Genomic DNA, 22410 nt, shown 5'->3' with positions numbered 1-22410 from the left:
CATCAGAACGTCAGCATCAGAGACATAGCAACGATACCTGTAGCACAAATTGCTCTGCACGTGTCAAAAGTCCATGTTGCTGCTATAAAATATCACGTGACAGACGACTGTCGTGTTTTACCTGAAATACAGCAACAAAATTAAGACTTGGGAAGCAAAGTGTGGATTTTTTTCCCCCCATGTCATAGTCAGGCTTGTGCAGTTCATCTAACATCCAGCAGAGGGAGCTCTAAGCACAGATTGGCTTTTGAAAACGAGTCAGCAATGCCAGATTGCTTTGCTGATAGCAAGCCAGCTCAACCGTTCCCCTGGTAGGACAAAATGTATTACGCTGCCCAGCAGAGAATTCTTACGTAACGTGAACATTTTACAAACTAAAATTCTGGAAATAATGAGGCCATTCATGAGTTGGAGTAGCCAGTTATCAGGTGCAGATGGTGCTGAGACCAATCCTGTCATCTAATAATATTTCCTGGTTTAATTGTTAATGTACGCAGTGCTGGGTTTTGGGTAAAAGTATTTTATCACATAATTTTGCAATTTTTTTTAACAGATCTGAATGTATGATTTTTTTTTTCATAAACCTATTTAGACCAACACCATCGTTAGCCATCACATTAACACGACTTTATTTTTAAAAATATGTTTAAGTTTTCTCTGATATACGAATGCTACCCTGTGTTTTTCTACATTTGTCCACTAGATGTCACTAAATCCCACATAGTGCAATTAATCAAAATGAGCTGACTGCTAGAGCCTAGATGATATCGTGATGTATTAAAGATTGAAGACGCACTATTCTTCTCTCTCTCTCACACACACACACACACACACACACACCCTCAGGTGCAGGCTGCCATCAAGAGGAAAGTGGAGAAGCAGAGAAAGCGATCCATCGAGCAAACAGTAGGAGGCGGAGGAGGAGACGGTGGTGGTGGTGGTGGTGGAGATGTTCCAAGTGCTCCCCGTCAGCCTGCTCGCCGTCAGAAACCCAAGCGTCGTCCTCAGGTGATGACAACGACCGAGTCAGAGGACAGAGCGTCGCTGGAGGAGAAGCTGGAGGAGATGATGGAGGGACGGCAGAGGAAAGAGGAGACGGAGAAGGAGGAGGAGGCAGAGCCGGTGGACCTGCTGCCCATGGTGGACTCGATGTTTGGACAGGTAGAAGACCCCTGTGTCTCTGTGCTGTGTGTGTCTCTGTGGGGTGTGTGTGTCTCTTTTAAATGTGAGGACATTATAGCTTCCAATTGCAATTTAAGAGATTTAGATTTGTGATTTATTTGAGGAGGTTAACTTAGAGAAATAATTTCTTTGTATTTGTTTACATAAAGATATGGAGTTAGATGTATAACTATATCTTTATCGAACCATGATTACAACGAAGATTAAAAATTTTAAACGGTCCTCGCAGGCACTGCCAGCAGGGCTGGAACGTCCTTTTTTTCTTCCGAGAGCCATATCTATTTTAATAGACTTACGTTTGGGCATTTTCATTTATTTTAATTGAATTTAATTGAAGGCATTTTACTGAGACAAGATTAAAAACTCAGCGGGAAATCACGGACAGTTTCAATCCAAAACCTTTATTTAAACTTTGAGTGAGAGGTGAGCTGGTCCTCACAAACCAATGTTTAAGATCAGGAACCTGTTTATGTTTGTTATCCTCACATAAACACCTTTCAGATTAGAGTTAGAGTTAGTCAAATATTTATAAGAGTTAGGGTTAGGTTAAAGGGATAGAGAACGCATTTTTTACTTCTATGTGAGGGTACTCACAAAACACAAATGCCAGTGACTGTGTGTGTGTGTGAGTGTGTGTGTGTGTGTGTTCATGCAGCACCATGAATCAAATCCTCCAGCTCATTAAATATCCCGTCACTGGCCCAACTGAAACTCTAAGCCTGTTCCTGTGACGTCTATCATCTCACATGTAACAGCTGAGTCCTCCACAGCAGCAGCAGCAGCAGCAGCAGCAGCAGTCGTGGTGGGAGCAGGGCAGCTCCAGTAATGTTGTATAGATCGCGTGCTCTTGTGCAGATTTAAGCTCCTTAACTTTTGGAAACACTCAGTGTAATCCGTAACAGATATGTACAGAGATCTGTCAGCATCCTGTGTTGTGTGTACAGTCACTGTAGCCCCGCTCTGCCTCACATCTCATCCCATCATTCCCACAGTAAGCACCGACACGTCACAGTAATCTTGACAATAAGAGCATCTGTCAACCCGCAGCCATGTGTATGAAAACAAAATCAAAACGGATTAAAGCCAAGTTAAAGCTCCCTGGGTTTTCCTCCTCCTCCTCCTCCTCCTCCTCCTGCTGCTGCTGCTGACTCACTCAGGACGGCTAACCCTAACCCTAACCCAGCCACCTGATCACGTCAGCAGACTCTGAGTGAGGCTCAAGTTGGAAACAGAAAATCTGTAGGTTTTTTTTTTAAATACAGTGATGTCAATGATGATGATGCATGTGATCTTGAAAAAAAAAAGGAGGAGGAGAATAGAGTAGGTGGGAGAGTGTGGAAGATTTATATTTGTCCCATTTCACCACAGGGTCCCTGAACCCCTCTCTGACAACTGCTGTGTTACATCATCAGTCTGCTGTGGAACACACACATAATACATACGTCTGTAACCCACATGGGCTCGCTGCCTACACGCTCTGATCTGAGCCAAAACAGATGGACTTTAAAAAAAAAAACTCCACTTCCAAAGATGAGGACCACGTCGCTGCACTCTCTGCTCACATTTCAAATTCACACTTGCTTTCCTCCCGTTGGTCTGCATTTTCCAAAAAAAACGTACAGTTAACGCTAGAGTGTTGGGTTAGCTCTGGTCATCCACGAAGAATGGAATTCAACACTCTGAGTTGGGCAAACTGAATACTGTACAAGCTGCGTCTTAATTTCCATGAAATACTCGCTAGTTCCTCTCCTTCCCTCTAGGGGAGCTACAGTGTGAATGTCCTGTAATCAAAACTATTTTTCTATGATACGTTTTGCCTTAAGTATTATAATGCTGAGCACCCAAGGATCCATGGAGCTGTACACCACCAACAACGTGTGATCATCTTAGCAATTAAATATAAATAAATATAACAATGGACAAAATATATATAATATATATACATATATACGCATATATTGTTTCTTTCTTCCTTTCCTTCTTTCCTTTTTTTCTTGCCCTCTTTTTTGCCTGCTCAGCTTTTCCTGCCCACCGTCCTTGTCTCTCCTTTTCTTGTGACTGTCCTTCCTCGTTCCTAGAAAGGTTAATTCATTAATCCACGGATTCTCCTCCCTCTGTGATTGACAGCTGTGGTCACCTGACACCTGGTGATGCACAGCACCAGGTACAAATGACTGAATCATATTACTGCTCCATTAGTCATCTCGCTGTCTCCTTCTCTTGATCGCCCCTCGCTCTCTCTCTCTCTCTCACACACACACACACATCCAACGGGTAGTGTGTGTTACATTAAACTCCTGCTCCCAGTGCAGCTGTCATTTAATGCTGATACCTGAGATGATCATTTTGATGCTATCTATAAACAAAACCCTGTCACCTGCTACCCCCCAAACACACACACACACACTCCCCCCCGTGGGTGTGTTTGTGTGTGAACCGGCAGAGTTGCATTTCATTTACCTGATTAATTGAAACCCAGACTGGCCGAATGGCGGCGCTCAGTCTGATGGTGTTGAATGTGTTGTGGTTTATTCATGACAAAGAAATGACAAAAAAAAAGTTTGAGGAATTCTCAGTGTTTAGTTTAAATAGTGATTTTACTGGGATGTTAGTTGTTTCTTGGATTAGTTGAACTGAAAACATCATCAATCAGAGGTTTGGAAAATCATTTGTGACACTTAAATGCTGCTACAGTGACCATAAAAAAATGCTGTTACTTTAATTTCCAAATATAATATCCTAAACATGGTAATGTACCTCTGTACATGAATAGGACAGGTGTCTCACAGGTTTTAGTGGCCCCTAGTGGTGATGTTGACCAAACGACCAATAATGTTTCACTATTCGTTATTATCAAAACAGGCTTTAACTGTTTTTTTAACCCAATGTTAAAACATTAAACAAAGAGTCCACTCCACCCCTCCCAAACACACACACACACACACACACACACACACACACACAGGCTGTGCTCCCGTATGCTTGGATTTGAGTTAGTAAAATCGTAGAGCTGTTTTTGGAGGGATTTGCCGACAGATGCTTCGGACAAATTCAGTTGATCATTTACACAACTCACATAACCTCGACTGGAAACGTCCGTGTCGTCAACAGTGTTTAAAAAAAGTCTCGCGATAAAAACCAACCTGTGGACTGTGTCCACATGGGTTCCCATTTGATGACAACCACTAACAGTATCTACAGCCTGCTGTCACTCCTGGCAGACTTCAGGTGGCGCCAACCCTGCATCAAAGTAAATACCACTGTCAGTTCTTTTACTTAAGAAAACACAGGGCACTGGCTCACTGGCTTCGTTTACTACCACTTTATATATAAATATATGTCGCCTCCTGCAGCAATGAGTGGGTACTACTCTTGCCCGATCCGTTGTTTGATGTGGAAGAACCGCACGATTCCCTTTAGTTATTAAGGTACAACTTGGTTTGGTACAGTACAGTTTGTTGTGGTTCAGTTCAGAGGTGGAAGGTACAGAAAGTTCCTTCAACCACTAGTTGACAGGTGTTGGTCAGAAGCTCTGATGTTGACCACTACAGTCAGTCAGTGATCGTAGCTTTACGTAATATGAACAACGATATTTTCTTGTTGCTCTTTTTGATTCTTTCTCTGCCTCCTGCCCATCACTCCTCTCCCTCTTTAATCTCAAAAGGACAGGATTAGTCCAGCTGTGTGTGATCTCAAATCTCCCTCTGAAGCTCCTCGTACTGTGGATGAGGTCTTTTGATTGGCATTTGGACATGAGGATGATGGGATACAGCAAGGGAGAGGGGGAGAGAGAGAGAGAGAGAGAGAGAGAGAGGGAGGATTTACAGCAGGATGGTGTGAGGAGACAACGTGACAGTAAAGGTCCACAAGTGAAAAAAAGTCAGGTTTCCTCCGGCTGTTTGTCTCCTGCTGCTGGTGTTGGCTGTTTTTAGGCGATGCTGTTTGACCTTGGACCTCCTCCAGAGATGAGTGAAGTCGTACTTGTCTGCTCGTGCATGGATTAAAGCTGTTTTGTATGGTACTTCTCTGGCATCGCACGTGAAGTCTTAGGCATGGAGCCCACAGAAATATGAACTGAAACTTCTACTCTGGAACGATGGAAAACCTGAGAGAGGCACTGACAGACGTATAAGAACAGACGGGGGAGGATAAGGGTGAGAGCGTGAGGTCACAGGGTGAGGTTTGGTTATGGGCAACTGCACCAAGCCGTCCATGAAAGATAAAAAGAAGGTAAGACGTTCACGTCATCGCAGCTTCACTCTTTACCTCACGGCCGTGATAGCTACAGCTCTTCAGATCACGTTCACGTTCGTAGCTTTCCGTGTGAAAATATGTCGAAATGTTTTATCGCACTTCTCCTCCAGAGGCAGGGGGAGTCTGTTGTGATTGTGTGTAATCGAGTACGCACTGTTAGGGTCTTACTGTAATAGTATTACAAGGTGACAAGACGTCACACATGAGAACAGGCAGATTTACCTCAGTGGGTGTCCACAGTGGGAGACCTCCGCAGGATTAATAGCAGCTCAGATTAGGACGCTGCTTCATACAGTATGTGATGTGAGTGGATTGTTTCCAGCAGTTTATGGGACGCAGCCTACTATGAATGTTTGCACGAGTTAAAAAAAAACAACAAAAAAATTGATGATATCAAATGTGAAGATTGAAAGTCAACGAGCTCTGGTCTGTCTCTGAAGGGGACACTGAAGGGGCCATTTCAGGGTAAAGTAGAGGACCAGCAGGGTCTGCACCCAGAGGGAGAGGAGGAGCAGGAGGCGCTCGTGGATAAGCCCTACAGGGATTCCTTTGGTGCACTGGTGAAGAACTGCAACATGCTGCACAACATAGTGGGCCCGGCCTGCATCTTCCTTAAGGAGGGCTTTTCTCACACATTCGTATGTAAATATAAATCCAGTGTCCTAACACCGACCCGCTGATGCAACCTTCTTTCCATTAATCCTAGTTCATTTCCACCAGCTCAATCCACCCGCCCCTGCTGTTCACCAGACCATCTGTGTCATCCACACTCAGTCACTTCAGTCATTCAGACCCCGTCGACCAACGTGTCAATCGTTATTTCCATGGAAAAGTATTGACGTGCCTTGGTGGCTCACGCTCTGAACCGTGTCACTCGGGTTGACGTGGAGGTCAGCAGTCAGCAGTACCTACATTAGCACAGGCAACAGCTTTCTTTGTCTTTATAAAATATACACACGTATACACAACACACTACGGAGCTGAACCAGACTGGAGTTGAACCAGCAACCTCACAAGCCTGCGCCTTCAACCACTGTGCCACAGGCTGTACCATCACACACATTAGGCAGAGTCAAGAAAAGCACCCGGAGATGAGGTTCACTGACAGAGACACTGGTCATCACTGGACACGACCCACTCATTGTTCATTTGTCTCTATTCCATTTCAACAACATCACAGCCGTGTGAAACTGTGTTTTGTGTGTGTGTGTTTTTATGTCCTTGTATGGTTAATTACAAGATTGTCATTTATGTCATTTTATTTCAAATTATATTCAATGCCGATTGTTCTCTAGTTCATTCTGAACAACATATTTTATGTTGACCAACTTTTATTTCTAGGTCCATTTTTGACCAATCAGCTGCAGTAAATAACTGCAAATAACAAATAACTTCCCAAAAAATGACTTTACATTAAAACCTACTGCTGAGGGCATTTTTACCCCAAACGTTCATATAAATATCTGATGTTGTGTGTACGTGTGTGTTTGTACTTCCTGAGCCTAATGTGTGAACTCATCCCTCCAACAGGACAGAGATCTGAGGCCAGAGGAGCTGGACGGTGAGAAGAAGAATCTGCTTCACTGTTTAACTCTGCATTATGAACAGTTGATAACATTATGAACAGTTAATAACATTATGAACAGTTGATAACATTATGAGCAGTGAATCAGTGATCTTTATTCTTCCAGAGCTCCGTGAAGCGTTTGTGGAATTTGATAAGAATAAAAAAGGATACATCAGTCACAAGGACCTCGGGGAGTGTATGAGGACCATGGGATACATGCCCACAGAGATGGAGCTCATCGAGCTGAGCCAGCAGATCTGTGAGTGGACCATCCGCCAATGAAATGTACGGGAATAACAGAGAATACAAGAAGATTCTAGATCTAGAGCAGAGCAGAAATAGAAGATGGAAAAAAGAAGCCACAGATGGGAAAGTTGTAACAATCATCACCTACGGCAGCAGCAAGAACGCTGTTGGTTCAAATCCTGCATCGGCCCAAAGGTTCTAATCGGATAAGCAGCTGACTCAGCTGTCACTGACTTTCAAATCAATTTACTTAACCTCTGATAGGTCAAAAAAAATTCCAAAGAAATTGCAGCAGTGGTTGCGAACCATTTTTGGCCCATGACCCCATTTTGACATCATAAATCTCTTTGAAATATATATATATTTCATTGTGTGTCCTGCAGGTGGAGGTAAAGTGGACTTTGAAGACTTCGTGGAGCTGATGGGACCAAAGATGTTGGCAGAGACAGCTGACATGATCGGAGTCAAAGAACTGCGTGATGCATTCAAAGAGGTCAGGAGTTACACGTTTATAACTCAAACAGGTGACGTGATGGTAAACGTCTTCTCAGCTTGAAGATCTGCACTGTTTTCTTTCTTGATTTAAAGACCTTTATTTGAAATAGTTAAATCTTTCTGTGCTTTCCTTCAAATGGTCCTGCTCTATTTTGTTGTCCCCGTGTCCAGTTTGACTCTAACGGGGACGGACTGATCAGTTTGGCTGAGTTGCGGGAAGCCATGAAGAAACTGATGGGGGAACAAGTGACCAACAAGGAGATCAACGAGATCCTGCGAGATGTTGACCTGAATGGAGATGGACTGGTGGACTTTGAAGGTAAATCATTGTTATCATTATTATTTATTTTTTCTAATGAGCTTTTTTTTAAAGCCCGCCTTCCTTACTTTTATCCCATCTCGGTCTCTCTCCTGTCATTTCAGAGTTTGTGCGAATGATGTCCCGCTGACTGGTTGAGCTGAGCTCATGACCTGGTGCACTTTTAGCAACATGTTGCACATGAATTGACCCTCCTTTTTCTTCTGGTGTGAAGAATTAGTATCTAATTATATTTTTGTATATTAAATGTGAAAATAAAAATAAATTAAAAAGAACAATTTAATGACCTAGTGGTGCAAAGCACATCGAAAGTATTAAAGCAGCCGTGATACATATCAGACCGTTTCATTGGCAATGAATGACGTAGTGTTTTTAACAAGTATTTTTATATATGAGTTTGGTTCCCTGAAGTGTAACACCATGTTTGTAAACCTGTTACTTTTTATTAAACAAAAAATGTGCAAAAAGTGACGATTGTGTTAATAGTTCATTCACACTGATAACGCTGAGAAAACTGACATGGACTCACATGTCCAACAACACCAAAACACCAACATCTGTCCCAATGAAGTTATAAAATGCAGCAGGACTCACCAGCAGGACTAGCCGTCGAACACATCTGCTGTCTGCCGGTTCCCTTGGTTCCAAACCAGTCATAATCCACGAGTTACTGTCAACTCCCTGCAGCTGCTGGAGTTCAGCTGCAGTAAAATCCTCTTTAAGTCCCATCAGTCTCGGCTTCAATATTGTAATTAAATTCCTCGATATCCAAAAAGAAAACATTCCCGCATGTCGCAGTGTATGACAAAACGCCAGCACTTGGAGACACCGGCATTGATTGGTTAATGTGACGTCATCTAATCCCGCCCACCGCGTCTTACCTGCAGCCCTCTGTGGACAAGTTATGAATTACAACATTTAAATATTTTGGTTTTTGCTGTTCCGCAAAATCCCAGTACCACTAGACCAGTACCACTAGAGGGTGCCCAAGTACCACTAGTGCAACCAGCAGTAAAGTTGAAGGACTTTAGAGTGTATTAAGATTGTGAATTTTGGGACATAACTGCGTTTGTTTGCTATTAAAATTACTCCTTTTTAAATACTTTTAAATACTAGGATGTACTCTGTTTCAACCAATATGACTGTTTTGAAATTCACTACATTTACAAACTTAAATTAGAACAAATACCGCAGACATTTTTCATAAACTTGTTACAAACAATGATATATTGTAATATATATAATAATATATTGATAATATATAAGCAAAGCATAAAAGTAAATAAGTATAAGTATAAAGTAAATAAACTTTAACTTTACCTAAAAGCAAATCGCTTTAAACCTCACTATACATTTGGGCTTTTTAACTGTAAAAATATTCTCTCTGTTCTTTTGGTTCTTAATAATTTTTAAGGTCAAATAAACTATAACTATATATTTTATTGATTTTTTAAAAACAATATTAATCAAAAATAATAATAAAAAAAATGAACAACAACTTTAAAATCAAGATTTCCTTTTTTTTTATTGAAAACCTGACCAGAATTCCATACAGCAGAGGGAGCATGCAATGCACAAGGGTAAGAGGTCGGGGGGCAAGGAGGAAGGTACAAGGAGGGACTCAGTTTCCCATGGTGCATCACACCCTGTGTGTAGAAGAGCGAGAGATGATGGGATTTCTCTTTGGTGTAAAAGAGGACAGTGAAGAAGATTTAAGTAAGGGACGAAAAATGAAGCGAAGGAGGGAGGAAGAGCTCGTCTCATACAGGGGAGGAAGAGAGGAGGAAGAGTGGGAGGGGAGTGAAGGATGCTCTGGGGATTTTCCTGGTGCAGCTGGTCCACTGAGATGATGTCCCTGAAGGGGCAGATGAAGATCCTCCACCTTCCTCCTCACTGCATCAGATCACAGGAGGCGTCAGACATCTCTGCCCCGCTCCCTCTTCCTCCGCCCCTCTCCGTCACCTCTGCTCTTTCTCTTTCTCTCCTTTCCCGAGCTTCACTTGCTGCTCATGGTGTAGCAGCCCTGTTGGTGCCACTGCATGTCACGGATGCGCCTCACGGACTGGAACTGAGGGTAACGGGCACCGTACTCATTGAAGTGCCTGTATTCCCCCTTCTCCAGCAGGTACTGGCTGCCACGGTAACCGGGGAACTGGTATCCCACCCAGCTGAGGCCAGAGGAGAACAGTCAGTGTACAATTTCTGAGCAGCAACCACTTCACAGCCAACAGCAGTTGATACTCACGTTCCACAGCTGACCATGATGCTGCCCACTCGGTCAGTGAAGCCGTAAGCAAACAGGCTGGGAACGTCATCGTCCATGATCTCCATCTTGCGACCCTTGAACTCTCCCACCTCATACAGGCAGATCTTGTGCTTCTCGGGGTCCTGGGTTAGAGAACATGTTTAATAAAGCTGAGGTTGGTGGAACGGTTGAAGGTACAAGAAAATAAAAGCAGAAGTAAGAGACATTTTCATTACCATTCTCACAGGCCTGAAGGACAGCAGGTAGTCGTTCCTCTGGCAGTTGCTCCAGGAGTCCCAGCGAGGATACTCTCCCTTCTCCAGGATGTACATCTCACCACAGAAGTTCATCTGCTCAAAGCCCACGAAGCTGCAGAAGACATGAGGCATCAGGACGCGTCCATGCCTCGCCTTAGAGTCAGAATTTTTTTTCTTTTTAAATACTTACGGTCCACACTCAACACGCAGGGAGCGCACGCGGTCCATGCCCAGCTCACACACGTTCATGCACTCGTTGCTGATCTCGATCATGCGACCCTGGAAGTTCTCCTGGTCGAACACGTACATCTGGGCGAGGCAGGTACACACAGGTGTGTGAGAGTCTGGCAAAAAATGGTCTTTGTTTGTCTTCCATTTGAAAAAACACTCACCTTGTAGGACATCATTCCCATCTCAGACTTCTTGCCCTGAGCAGCCTTTCCGTCAGTCTGGGAAGAAGACTTGGACTTGTCTCCGCTGGACATGATTGCAGAGTGGAAATGTGACTACATATAAAAAAAGAAAAGACAAACAGTGAGAAAAAGAAACTTGTGTCAAGGAAAAAATAAACATTTCAACAAAAGAGAAAATGAACAGTTAAAAAAGTTGAAACTGATTCTTCTGTTCTATCCTCACATCACCACAGAGCAGTTGGATGAGTGTGTGCGCACCTTACCGGTGTGTGTGTACACGATGCCTGCAACGAGCCTCACTCAGTGTGTGGGGTTCAGAGTACGTTGCCCTCTTTTATACGCTTGCGTCCACTGCCCAGGGATTACAGGGAAGACAAAAATCTGCTGATGTTCCAGATAAGAGACAAAAGAAAGTCCACCTAATCAGAGAGGGACGGACAGTGGGGCTGGACACAGAGGGTGGGAAAAAACTGGAGTCAAATGACCAACGGAGCGCTCGGGATTTACAGTCATTTTTCAAGTCAAGAAAAATGGAGGAAATCCACTTGTTTGAGAGTCATTTTTCAAGTCAAGAAAAATGGATGAAATCCATTTTGGAAAAGTGGTTACTGCTCTTACCTTACAGCAAGAAAATCACCGGTTCACTCTAAACTGACAGTGGGTGAATGTGAGTGGTTGCCAATTAGGGTTGCCAGTCGTCATTGCCCACATATGGAAAATATGCACTTTGTCAACAACAACATGGAGAGTTTATTAGTGACCGCAGCAGATGCTGAACTTGAACCCGTTCATTTCTAGAATATTCTCTGAATCTTAGATGAGTTGTCATGAGACGATCAGCCTGAAGAATACAGTTTACAGTATGTTTACGAACAAGGAGAACCCAAAAGACCTGTGGTGTTTTACCTTCATATGTCAAGTCTATTATATAGGTTACTATATATATATATATATATGTATATATAATTATTTTTACACATAAAAAGAGAGAGCAATAGAAAGAAATAGATAGATAGATATAAATAAATATATACATTTTATTTATATAAATACATATATACTGTATATATACACCTAAAGAGAGAGTGATATTGAACACAGTGTATGTCTGGTTCTAACACTTGATTTGTAACTCCGACACTGAGCCCTTCTGAAACTTCCCACTCTCTTCCCCATCTGCTTGCCTAACACCAGAGTTCATATTTTTTATTAGCTCTGTTCTACATAAACCCGAGGACTCATAGGAGTTCTGAGCCCAGCTTCAAAATGAAAACAAAATCCAGGTCCGTCTGGTTCAATACAGAGCTGACAAAAGTGACTCCTCTGTATTAGTGTCAGAAGATCCAGAAGATTCTGTCTTCCATCATGTATGAATGTATGAGGAGGCAGACAGAAGCTCCTGGAAAATGGAATCTCACAGTGGAGCTAAGACATTACAATCAATGGCCTCAGGTACAAGTACAGTAACACTTCAGTGTGTGTGTGTGTGTGTGTGTGTGCAATATTCCAATGTGTGGACACGTTGTACCAATGTTTTTGGCCAGATAATAATAATAATAATAATAGTAATACTTTTCCAACATACATCCACCCTTCCATATACCTGCCCCCCTCCCCTCCCCCCTTCTGTACCCCTCTGCTCCCCCCCTGTTCTCCACTGTTAATCCCCTCATTCTCCGCCTGGATCCCGGCCCTTTGTGCGGACACATGCTGCTGACTGCTGACCGGGGTCAGAACATCCCAGAGCTTCTTTGTCTCCTCTGTAGGATCTGCTGATCTGGTCCCTGCCGCGCGCGGGCAGGACAAACAGCAGTCAGTGTGCGCGCAGCTGCACCCGGGAGCGCGCGCCTCACCTTTGCCTATGTCACATGCACGTCCGTATGTTCGGCCAGAGCCGTGGACGCGCGCCTGCTCCCTGGGCGTCGGTATAAAACTGAAGCGCCAGGTTGCGTCAAAAGTCTACGCGAGGCTGGTGTTTAGGCGCAAACACTCCAGAGATCATCGTCCAGTAATCTAGGTAGGATCTGACTCCGACAGGTTCACACACACTCACACACACACACACACACGCAGTAGACTGATAGACCGGATTAGGAAAAATCCTCCTCTTGCACTTGGATATTGAATTTGACAAATTTCCTGGTGCAGATATAACAACATGTTTCAAATGAGGCAAAGCTGCCCAGAAATTCTCTTTAAATGATTTAACATTTCACTGAGGAGATGCCCTCTGCTTCGATCTCCTCCTAATCCCACTCAGTCGATTTTTAGAAAATATCTTTGCCTGTGTTTCATTTTAGTGCCTCTTTCACTTTAGCTGAGAAACTGACAGAAGGTTTGTTTTTCTCTGAGTGTGATTTTGTATTTTTATTTCTTAACCAGTTCAAGATTGAAGCTGAATGTTTTGATTATGTTTCATCTGTCCTTGGATCATTACGTTGATCATAGTCGATGAATGGTTGTGTTGATGTGGTTCTGTGGGGCCAGTCTCTAAAAATATGTTCACCTGTGTTTCTCAAAAACTGGGCCGTGGACCACAGGGTTATCTGAGGGGTGAGTGCAGCTAACTCCCTTCTCTGCTTATAGTCTTTTTTTATTACTATTTCAAAGTATCTCTGTGTACCACGTAATACCAGTCACTTTTAAATCTGGTCTTTCCTGTACTTTGAAAAGTAAGATGTTTTGCTTAATTTAAAAAAAAACCAGATCATATCAACATACTTCATTGAAGTGTTGGTCACACAAACTGTGAACGTGACTCTACAACCTAACAAAACTGATGAAAACGGAGTCTCTTCTCTTACCTCCTTTCCTTTCCTCTTATGTCCCAGGAGTAAAGATGTTCAGAACTACAAGGTCCCCAATGATGCAGCCGCTGGTCAACTCTGGAATGGGCATGGCTCCTTTCTTCAAGGTGATCACTGGATTGAACACACACACACACACTCACACACTCACTGTGTTGACACATTATAATAGTAGAGAAGCAGTGACTAACATCTCTGTCCTCCTGTCTGTCACTGCCTCCGCAGGTGACCGTGTTTGAGCAGGAACATTTCCAGGGCAAATATATGGAGTTCACCTCAGAGTGCTGCAACATCCAGGAGTGTGGAATGGACCACATTCGCTCCATCAGGGTGGAGAGTGGATCGTAAGTGTCACACACTGAGTCTGTGGTGAGGTAAAAAAAAAACAAAAAAACAAACAAAGTCATCCATGACTCTGATTTTAATGCAACAAAAACAGAGGATTTTGTATTATTAAAACCCAGTCCTAGCACGTAGCTTAGACAAAATGTCTTAAGCATTTTTTATTTTTTTAAAAAAAGTTCCAAAAAAGAAAAATTAAATGTAAACATCTGAGAAATGTTAGGATATCATTAGAGTAGTTTATTTTACAAAAGAAAATTAAATACTCATACAATGTAGATGAAAATCAGACAAACTACGGGGCGTGGGCCGGACACAAATGTTGGTTCAATACTGTCTAAATACTTACTGTATGTAATAAGTGCATCATCTGTGGACCGTTGTGCCAACCCACCTCCATCTGTCTGTCTTTCTGAAGCTGGGTTGGTTTTGAGCACCATGACTTCCAGGGCCAGCAGTTCATCCTGGAGAGAGGAGAGTACCCTCACTGGGACGCCTTCAGCGGCTCTCTGTCCTACCATGTGGAGCGTCTCATGTCCCTGCGCCCCATCTACTGCGCCGTGAGTGCACTCTCACCCCCTGCTGTTCCTTTAGCTAACAATATCACAGTCACATTAACGTTACAGTTCTTTATCGTCACACAGTCCCATCAGAGCAGCCGCATGATCATCTACGAGAAGGAAAACTTCATGGGTCGCAGCGTGGAGGTCTGTGATGACTACCCCTCTCTTCGGGCCATGGGCTGGATGTGGCCTGAAGTTGGCTCCATGCACGTGCAGTGCGGCGCGTGAGTCATTGTGTATTTTCCCTGCAGCCTTGATGGGTTTTAACAGTCACTCTGGGATGATTCCTGCACTAACGACGTCATCTAATTAACTCCACAAACTTCCTTCCACATTCCCATTCGCAGCACCTGAAATAATCCCACTGACATCACTGCCTTTCTCCCTGCACATCCACAGCTTCGTGTGCTACCAGTATCCTGGCTACAGGGGGCAGCAGTACATCATGGAGTGTGAGAGACACAGTGGAGACTACCAGCACTGGAGGAACTGGGGCTCCCACTGCCAGACCCCTCAGATCCAGTCCATCAGACGTATCCAGCACTGAGAGGAGAACAGGCTGAGGAGGAGAACCGCCACCTCCAGATGGCACCTCCCTCCTGACTCCAACGCCCTTGACCTTTTAACCCCATTCTCTCTCTCTTTCTTCCAGTCTCTGCCTTCCTGTTGACACGGTCCACCAAGAGACAATATGACATTTTTCAAAACACACACTGCACTACACCCAAACGCCACAGTGTCACTCCTACACACACCTGTGATAGAGCTCACCTGACTCACAGTTTCAGCAGCAGCAGCAGCAGCAGCAACAGCAGCAGCAGCAGCAGCCTCTGTCTGACATGGTGCAGCTTTGATGTGTTGTGTTGTTGTGGGAAGGAGGTTGATCCACAGGTTGATAAATAATAAACTTATTTCAACTTCAGCTGTTTTTTTCTTGTTGTTGCTTGTTTATTTGCAGCACTTGCTTAAAAAAAACCACTGCATCACTGCAAAAGATTTTATTGTAGAAACCTAACATTAAACAAACCATAAAACAAGGACAGATGTTTTTTCTGAAACCTAAAAGTGTTGTTGAACAGACGCCTGACATGATTTAAAGTAATACAACACTCTGACAGTAAACCAACCATTATTTTCTGCATATGCAACCTTATTTCCAACACTCAGTTTTTCAACACTACAGCTACAACCAACTTTGTTTAAACAGTAACACAGCACTGAACCGAGAGATGACAACATTTATGCAAAATCAATGGTAAATCATCCAGAAAGTACTCAACTCAGGATTTTTTTCATGTAAAAAGATTGCAAATTCCTTCCTAATTCTTAGCCGTTTTTCTTTGACTCCGGAGAACAGAACAGAAAAAATACTTGTGAGCAGCTGATGCAATAAATGTTTAAAACGTGAAAAAACGTGAGAAAAAAAAAAGCAACAAAGAATGACTGCAGAGTCGACTTTCCTCACACCACGTCCACGTCCTCTTCTTCATCCTCAGCTTCTGACGACACTGTCCAGCTGACGATCTCAGGCTCAGCGCGAGGCAAAGGGCTGCACCATCCGACCACATCGATGTCCTCATCTTCCCAGCTTATAGTCCATCCTTCATTCTTCTGCGATACGGAATGCGAGCGATCGTGTGGTGTGACCACACCTTCGTCTGTCGGCACTCGCCGCTCATTCAGAAGGTTATTCAGCTCAGCTTCTCCACCACGGTCCCTGTCTGCGTTGTTGATCGCGTTACCGTTAGCCTCCACCGCTTCACCTTCTTCCCTCACCAGTGAAATGTTCTCTACGTCGCCCTCTGGTTTTTCAGAGAGTGCATCTGCAGCTTCAACGCCGTCGGCACACGTGTCAGACGGCAACTCTGCCGCCACCGCCGAGCAAATTCTTTTGGCCTTGGTGGCAGCGTCGTACCTCTTCCCCTCTGACCCTGCACACCTCTTCCTTCCCCTCACTGCTGCTCCTTCTACCTGCTCCTGTGGTTTCTTCAAATCACCGTCAGATCTCTCTTCGTGTTCCTCTGATTGTTCAGCTGACCTGCAGGTCTCTTCAGGGTGTGAATGAAACGGTGGAGATGATCTCTCTGCATCAGATGGAGTCTGAAGTTGTCCGTTTGTCCCAGACCTGTGTTGCTCAGAAAACTTGACCCGTTGTTCCTGCAGTGGCTCAGGTTGGAGGTGCACTGCGTCCTGTAACACAGTCTATAAACCGAGGAAAGCCCCTGGTGAGTGAGCCCTCCCTCGTTGCAGCCTTTTTCTTTTTCCAGTATCAGGTACATGTAGAATGTTTTGTTTAGGGAAATTTTAAAATGTGCTATCTAAAGCTCTGCTCACTTTCTGTTCAGCCGATTGGTTAACTGTGCAGTAAATGTAATGGTATTTATCTAAATCTTTTAATGAATAAATGTTATTTATTTTATACTTTGTTTTATTTACATGAGTCGACACCAGTGTCGGTTTGAAGACCACCTGTTGTCCACAGCGCTGTGCCACTTCTGGACAATAGGTGGCACAATAGAAAAATGCTGCCTGTCACTACCATTGAGTCAAATGTATATTTATTGAACCCAACCTAAGGAAGTACAGACAATGGTACTTGGTATTGGCAAAAATACCCAAATGAAGATTCTCGTTAAAAAAAAAGAACCAGGACTCACCGTGATCTGTGGTTTCCTCATGCGACTTCTGAGTGGGTAGATCACTGAGCTCCACAACTGATTCTTCTCAGACGAGTCATCGTTTGGACGACTTTCTGATGATGTACAATTTGGTTTTGTAGGACACTAAAAACATATGTACATATAGTTAAAAAAAACTATGTGTTTTTCTGTGAATCAGAGTTCAGTTCTAATGTCATGAGAACTCTGTACCTTTACTTCCAGACTTTGATCGCTCTCTTCCTGCAGTGTGACTCTGACTGACAAGGCGTGTTTGGTCAGTCTGACAACAGGCATCTGTCGGAGCAGTATGTCCCCTGTGTACTGATGGACTTTGGTCTTTGCTTTGGTCATAGATCTGGACGTCCACATCCTTCTCCTCCTCCTGGGTTTTTTCACTTTCTTTGGTAATTCCTCAGTCTGTTTGGGGAACGCTGGACTTTGTGCACTGAGCCTGTGTGTTTCCAACTGTACGTGTGGTTTTTCAGCTCGACTGCTCTGAGGCAATGCAGCTGTTCCAGAGTGTGTGTCCAGACAGGGTGCATGTGAATAGTGCAGATGATCAGAGTCAAGGGTCACGGTCTGGGTCTTGGAGCTCTCTTCCTCCATCTCTGCTCCGGTCTTGCAGTTGTCAATCTGTTGCTCAAAGGACTGAAGGAAGTGTTCTAACATCATGTTCAGCTCACCTTCTCCCTGCTGCTGGAGAACAGGTTCTTCACTCTGAGCAGAGTTTAAACCACCGGCTACTTTTGCTACAACAGCAACATGTGATCCATCAAAACCTGCACCTGCCCTCTGGACGACAGAGTTATGTTCTGGTTGTGTTTTCTGGGACAAATTGTGAGAGGAGCCATAGGTGCAACTGTTGCTTGTTCTCGCTGTAGGACGACACTGGGGGGCGCTGCTTCTGCTGTTGTTGTCATTTGATATGATGTCCAGTCCCATCATCACTTCCTCTAAAAGACGGTCAATTTGCTCCGGCTGGTCCTCGTGAGGTAAAGGGGCTAAAGGAGGGAGGCAGGTGGTGTGGAGCAAGGATGATGCTGGGGGAAGGTAGGTGGGAGGAAGTGAGAGCAGCATATGACGGGGTAGACTGTGGCTGTTGTACAATTTCACAGGTGTGGAAGATAAAGATGCAGATTTTGCCCTGGTCCTCTGGTGGGCTTTGTTTAGGTCCTATTACACAAAAAGAAACAGTGTTTTATTGACAAGAAAAGCTGCAAGTCTTTTGTCATTTTTAAAATGTATTAATAAAATAATTAGTCTTTTTTTATGATCATGATTAAAGTGTGTTTTTAAAGACCCAGTCTCTTGAAGATGGCTCCGAATGCTGTGACTAGAAATATAACATTCAAAATAAGGACAACTGCTTGGACAAGAAGGAGAAAGAAACTACAAAATGATTAACTGACATCAAACATTTTCTTCAGAAATTAATCAAACACCTCTCACCTGTTTGCCCTGCGTCCTTTCGCCCCTCCTGTTTTCTCTTGACCTCCTGCATGACGTTGTTTCTCCACTCTCCTCAAACACAGACTTATTGCTGCGCCTCCTCTTCTGGGAGCTTTCACCTTTCTTCAAATCCTCTCTTGACTTCAGGTACAGTTTCCTGCCTGCCGCTCCTCCGCCCTGACCCGCCCTCGATGCCCTCCACCTGTGCAGGAACTGCTTCTGCAGTCTGCTCACTCCCACGTCCTGCACATCCACCGTCTGCATCCACCCTCCTTTGCCCCTCCTTGTGGTTGTTTGTGGTATCCTCGCTTTTCTCTCACCGGTGCCAGCTCTCCTGACACCGGCCATCGGTCTCCTCTGTCGCTGCCCTCCCAGTCCTGTGCCGGTGCCTTCCTTTTTTTCTGGGTTCAGAAAATTGTTGATGAATCCTGGAATGTTGTCTTGGAACTCCTCAATCTGTTGCTCCTGCCACTCTTCACCCTCAGTCACATCTGTGGCTGCTCCCTGAGGAGCGATAACCCAACTTTTGTGACAAGCAGAACACACAGCGGAGCAACTGTGCATGCACTGAGGGACAGTGATGGACATCTGAGCTCCTCCATCTGCTGTGGGGTCTTGGTTCTCTGGTGTGAAGACCAGAGAAATGGGAATACATGGAATTTGAGGGTTAAATAGCTGAGCGTCAGACTGTGCACCGTCCTGGATTACCGCCATATTGTTAGGTTCAAAGGAGGCAGGAGAGTGAGGAGGAGGTTCTGTGTTCACCTGCCACGTCTCAGTTTGTGTCCACGTGTCTTTTTCACCATCCCACAGTGATTCCTTCCACAGAAATGTGTTTTCATCCCTCGATGCTCTCCTCCACTTGACCCTGGTCTCCTGTAAGATCGATGGCTCCGTCTGAACTCCGACCTCGGCGTGTTGACCTCCTCCTCCTCCTCCCATCTCATTCCTTCTGCTCTGATCTCGTTCGGTGACCTCCACCAGCCCCTGGATGCCCAGATTGGCTGCAGCAGAAATAGCCTCCTCCTTCTCCCTCTCCCCTTCCCCTGCCATCTCTCCAGAGTACAGCAGTCTGACCATGTGGAGGAGGGTGCACGCACCAAGAGCCTGAAACTCCAGCATTCTGCTCTGTCCTGCTGGCGGCGCTGGAGAGGACAACAGGGCAGAGGACACTTGGGGGCTTATGGCTGACAGAACACAACTGTGTGCAGGCACTGAGACACCTGGACGAGAGGATGGGTGTCAAATATGGCAATAAATGAAAGTGAAAATGCTGTTTAAACATTTATAACATAAATAATAAAAATTAAAAAATACAATCATACCTTCTGCCTTAAGCAAAGTGTCACAGAACTGGTTGCGCTGCTGCTGCCTCTGCAGCTCAGCCAGGAGGAGGGTCTCAAACCCTGGTTTGTGGTAACACCACATTTTTCCATCAATAGTAGAGTAGAGAGAGGAGGTGGGAATAAAGTCTGTTGTACACACAAAAAAAATAATAACTTTGTTTTAAAAACCATATGTTGTCATAGACCGTGGCTCTGTTATTAAAGGCAAATGCTTTAAATTGATATCTTCTTCTTTGCAATAATAAAAAATAGCCTCAATAGCGAGACTATAAATTTTTAAAAATATATATTGTCTCGTGGATAACCATTGAGTCACACTAATTGCACTTTGCAGCATAATTTAACTTTATCATTATTTATTTTTATTACATTTTTAACCCGAGTAAATGAGAGGTTATAAAACCTTTTAATTAATGCAATTATTAATTAATTAATAATGACGTGTATCAGCAAAATTATGACTTTTGGTGAAAACTGAGAAGTTTACAAAGTTGAAATTGATTTTAAAAAAGATATTATGAAGGAAACCGTCAGGTGTGTGTGTTAGCTGACAGGTAGCAGTCTGCTAACAGTGCGTGTATTAAAAAGGAACCGTAAGCAGCCCGAGCTCGTTCACGTGAACCACGGCCGCGAGGACCCGTTCGTTAACACGTCATTAACCTATCATCACTTTTCTATATGTTTTTTATATGATAAAGCAGTAAACAACTCGACCGCCGCTAAACTGCTGCCGGTCACAGCGTGACAGAGCCGGGCGAGGAGGACGGTACGACCCAGCTATTTCACTCACTCTTATAAAGCTCCCAAGACCAATAATTCAAAATAATAATTTGTTGGAAAAACTAACTTTTCGAAGCAGGTTCGACAAGTGGCGCTTTTCTATGTTCTTGTTTTTTCGGTACTTATCACTGTATATCAGGTCAAGTGAGGTCGTCTGCAGGTCAGCATAATCATTCGGCGCTAACTTGTCTCTGCACTTCATCGCGTGACCTAGAGGGGGCAGCAGTCTGTGTACAGCACAAAAACTTGAAAAGAAAATACTGTAACAATAGTGTCAGAAAAAAAACTTATTGAACGTTGCCTGTGTTGAATGAGTTGTGTATTTACTGTGTACATCTGATGTCATTTTACCTTTTTTTTACTTCTTTTTTGTTATTTTATTTCATAACAAAATACCCATTTGCACAGAACAAGATATTAGGTAGAGTTAATGATATAAAACGATAATACAATACAAAATAGAATACAAGTATACAGTACAGTTCATGAGCTCTCTACAACTGCTTTAATTAACATTTTTCAGGCCAATCACTCTCAAGTGTCATATTCATGTTTTTATTTTTAACATGATGGATTTATATATATATATATATATGTATATATATATATGTGTGTATATATATATATATATATATATATATATTGAACAGTTAGCCTAATCCTGCATGTTTTTGGACTATGAGAGGAAACCAGAGCATTGAGAAAACCCATACATACACAGGGAGTAATACAAACTCCATGCAGAAAGAACAAGAACCCGTGAACCAGTGACAAGCCACTAATCACTATTACACTAGCCCTTCCAGTACATCATAAGAAAAACAAAACATATGGTAACTACTGAGCTTCACAATGAAACACAGATACTTTCATTATTTAAATTCACTTCTGACAGAATGTAGGAACCTTACACAAGTCTTATCTTGTAGGGATACAGACCAAATATGTAAATACGTAAGTAAATGGAAACATGTTCAAAAACTTCATCCTAAATGTTTCAACAAAGTTAAATCCTCAGTGTTAGGACGGTGAAGTCAGACATCCTACCGGAAAAAACAGTACATTTACATCCACAGTGTCAGTGTCAGTGTAATCCCACAGTCCTTGTCCTGGCTGCTCATGTCCACCAAGGATAGTTTTTGTGCTCACACACCTTGCACTGTCTCATTGTCTGTGTACAGGTTGAATAGCACCTGCTGGGCCGATGAGGACGAGGCTGCCCCAAACACCTCTGCAGATGTCGAAGGGTCCTGTTTGCGTGGAGCGGGCCGGGGCCAGCGCTCATTAAATTTAACAAAGAACAGTGGGTCTTTGAAGGGCCCCCCATAGATGATAGCCTGCATCAGGTAGACCAGCGCCACCACCATGAAGCTGATGAGGAAAAAGGGGATGAAAGGCCTGAGGTGGTGCCAGGCCACTCCGATTCCATATCCCAGGCCTCCAAGCCCACCCTGTCTCCTGGCGTGGGAGGTGTGGCGTGAAGAA

At 43.7% G+C, this 22410-nt stretch overlaps 4 protein-coding genes across 4 annotated transcripts; 2 read left to right on the top strand and 2 right to left on the bottom strand.

Moving 5' to 3' along the window:
* Window positions 1-477: 477 nt before the first annotated feature.
* LOC103390919 (calcium-binding protein 2-like) lies at window positions 478-8921 on the top strand. The gene is made up of 6 exons (XM_017039234.2): window positions 478-1161; window positions 6967-6997; window positions 7128-7262; window positions 7633-7742; window positions 7916-8063; window positions 8168-8921. Exons 1-6 carry the CDS (start codon window positions 1012-1014, stop codon window positions 8191-8193), a joined length of 600 nt encoding a protein of 199 aa, XP_016894723.1. The 5' UTR covers window positions 478-1011; the 3' UTR covers window positions 8194-8921.
* Window positions 8922-9586: 665 nt separating this feature from the next.
* On the bottom strand, window positions 9587-11366 carry crybb1l1 (crystallin, beta B1, like 1). Its single transcript, XM_008326991.3, has 6 exons — window positions 11242-11366; window positions 10958-11071; window positions 10756-10874; window positions 10545-10677; window positions 10309-10451; window positions 9587-10231 (listed from the first exon to the last, which is right to left on the bottom strand). The coding sequence occupies exons 2-6, from the start codon at window positions 11048-11050 to the stop codon at window positions 10060-10062; spliced, it is 660 nt and encodes a 219-aa protein (XP_008325213.1). The 5' UTR covers window positions 11051-11071; window positions 11242-11366; the 3' UTR covers window positions 9587-10059.
* Window positions 11367-12725: 1359 nt separating this feature from the next.
* Window positions 12726-15507, top strand: cryba1l1 (crystallin, beta A1, like 1). Its single transcript, XM_008326990.2, has 6 exons — window positions 12726-12995; window positions 13810-13892; window positions 14011-14129; window positions 14546-14687; window positions 14772-14914; window positions 15090-15507. Exons 2-6 carry the CDS (start codon window positions 13818-13820, stop codon window positions 15235-15237), a joined length of 627 nt encoding a protein of 208 aa, XP_008325212.1. The 5' UTR covers window positions 12726-12995; window positions 13810-13817; the 3' UTR covers window positions 15238-15507.
* Window positions 15499-21288, bottom strand: LOC103390940 (uncharacterized). The gene is made up of 5 exons (XM_025062900.1): window positions 20125-21288; window positions 18800-20022; window positions 17561-18523; window positions 17348-17473; window positions 15499-16892 (listed from the first exon to the last, which is right to left on the bottom strand). Exons 1-5 carry the CDS (start codon window positions 20225-20227, stop codon window positions 16152-16154), a joined length of 3156 nt encoding a protein of 1051 aa, XP_024918668.1. The 5' UTR covers window positions 20228-21288; the 3' UTR covers window positions 15499-16151.
* Window positions 21289-22410: the final 1122 nt, after the last annotated feature.

The sequence above is a fragment of the Cynoglossus semilaevis genome, chromosome 15 (assembly GCF_000523025.1).
Source record: "Cynoglossus semilaevis isolate Cse_v1.0 chromosome 15, Cse_v1.0, whole genome shotgun sequence".
NCBI classification, from domain to species: domain Eukaryota; kingdom Metazoa; phylum Chordata; class Actinopteri; order Pleuronectiformes; family Cynoglossidae; genus Cynoglossus; species Cynoglossus semilaevis.
Note: the sequence above shows the minus strand (reverse complement) of the source record. Positions and strands in the feature narration are given on the sequence as shown.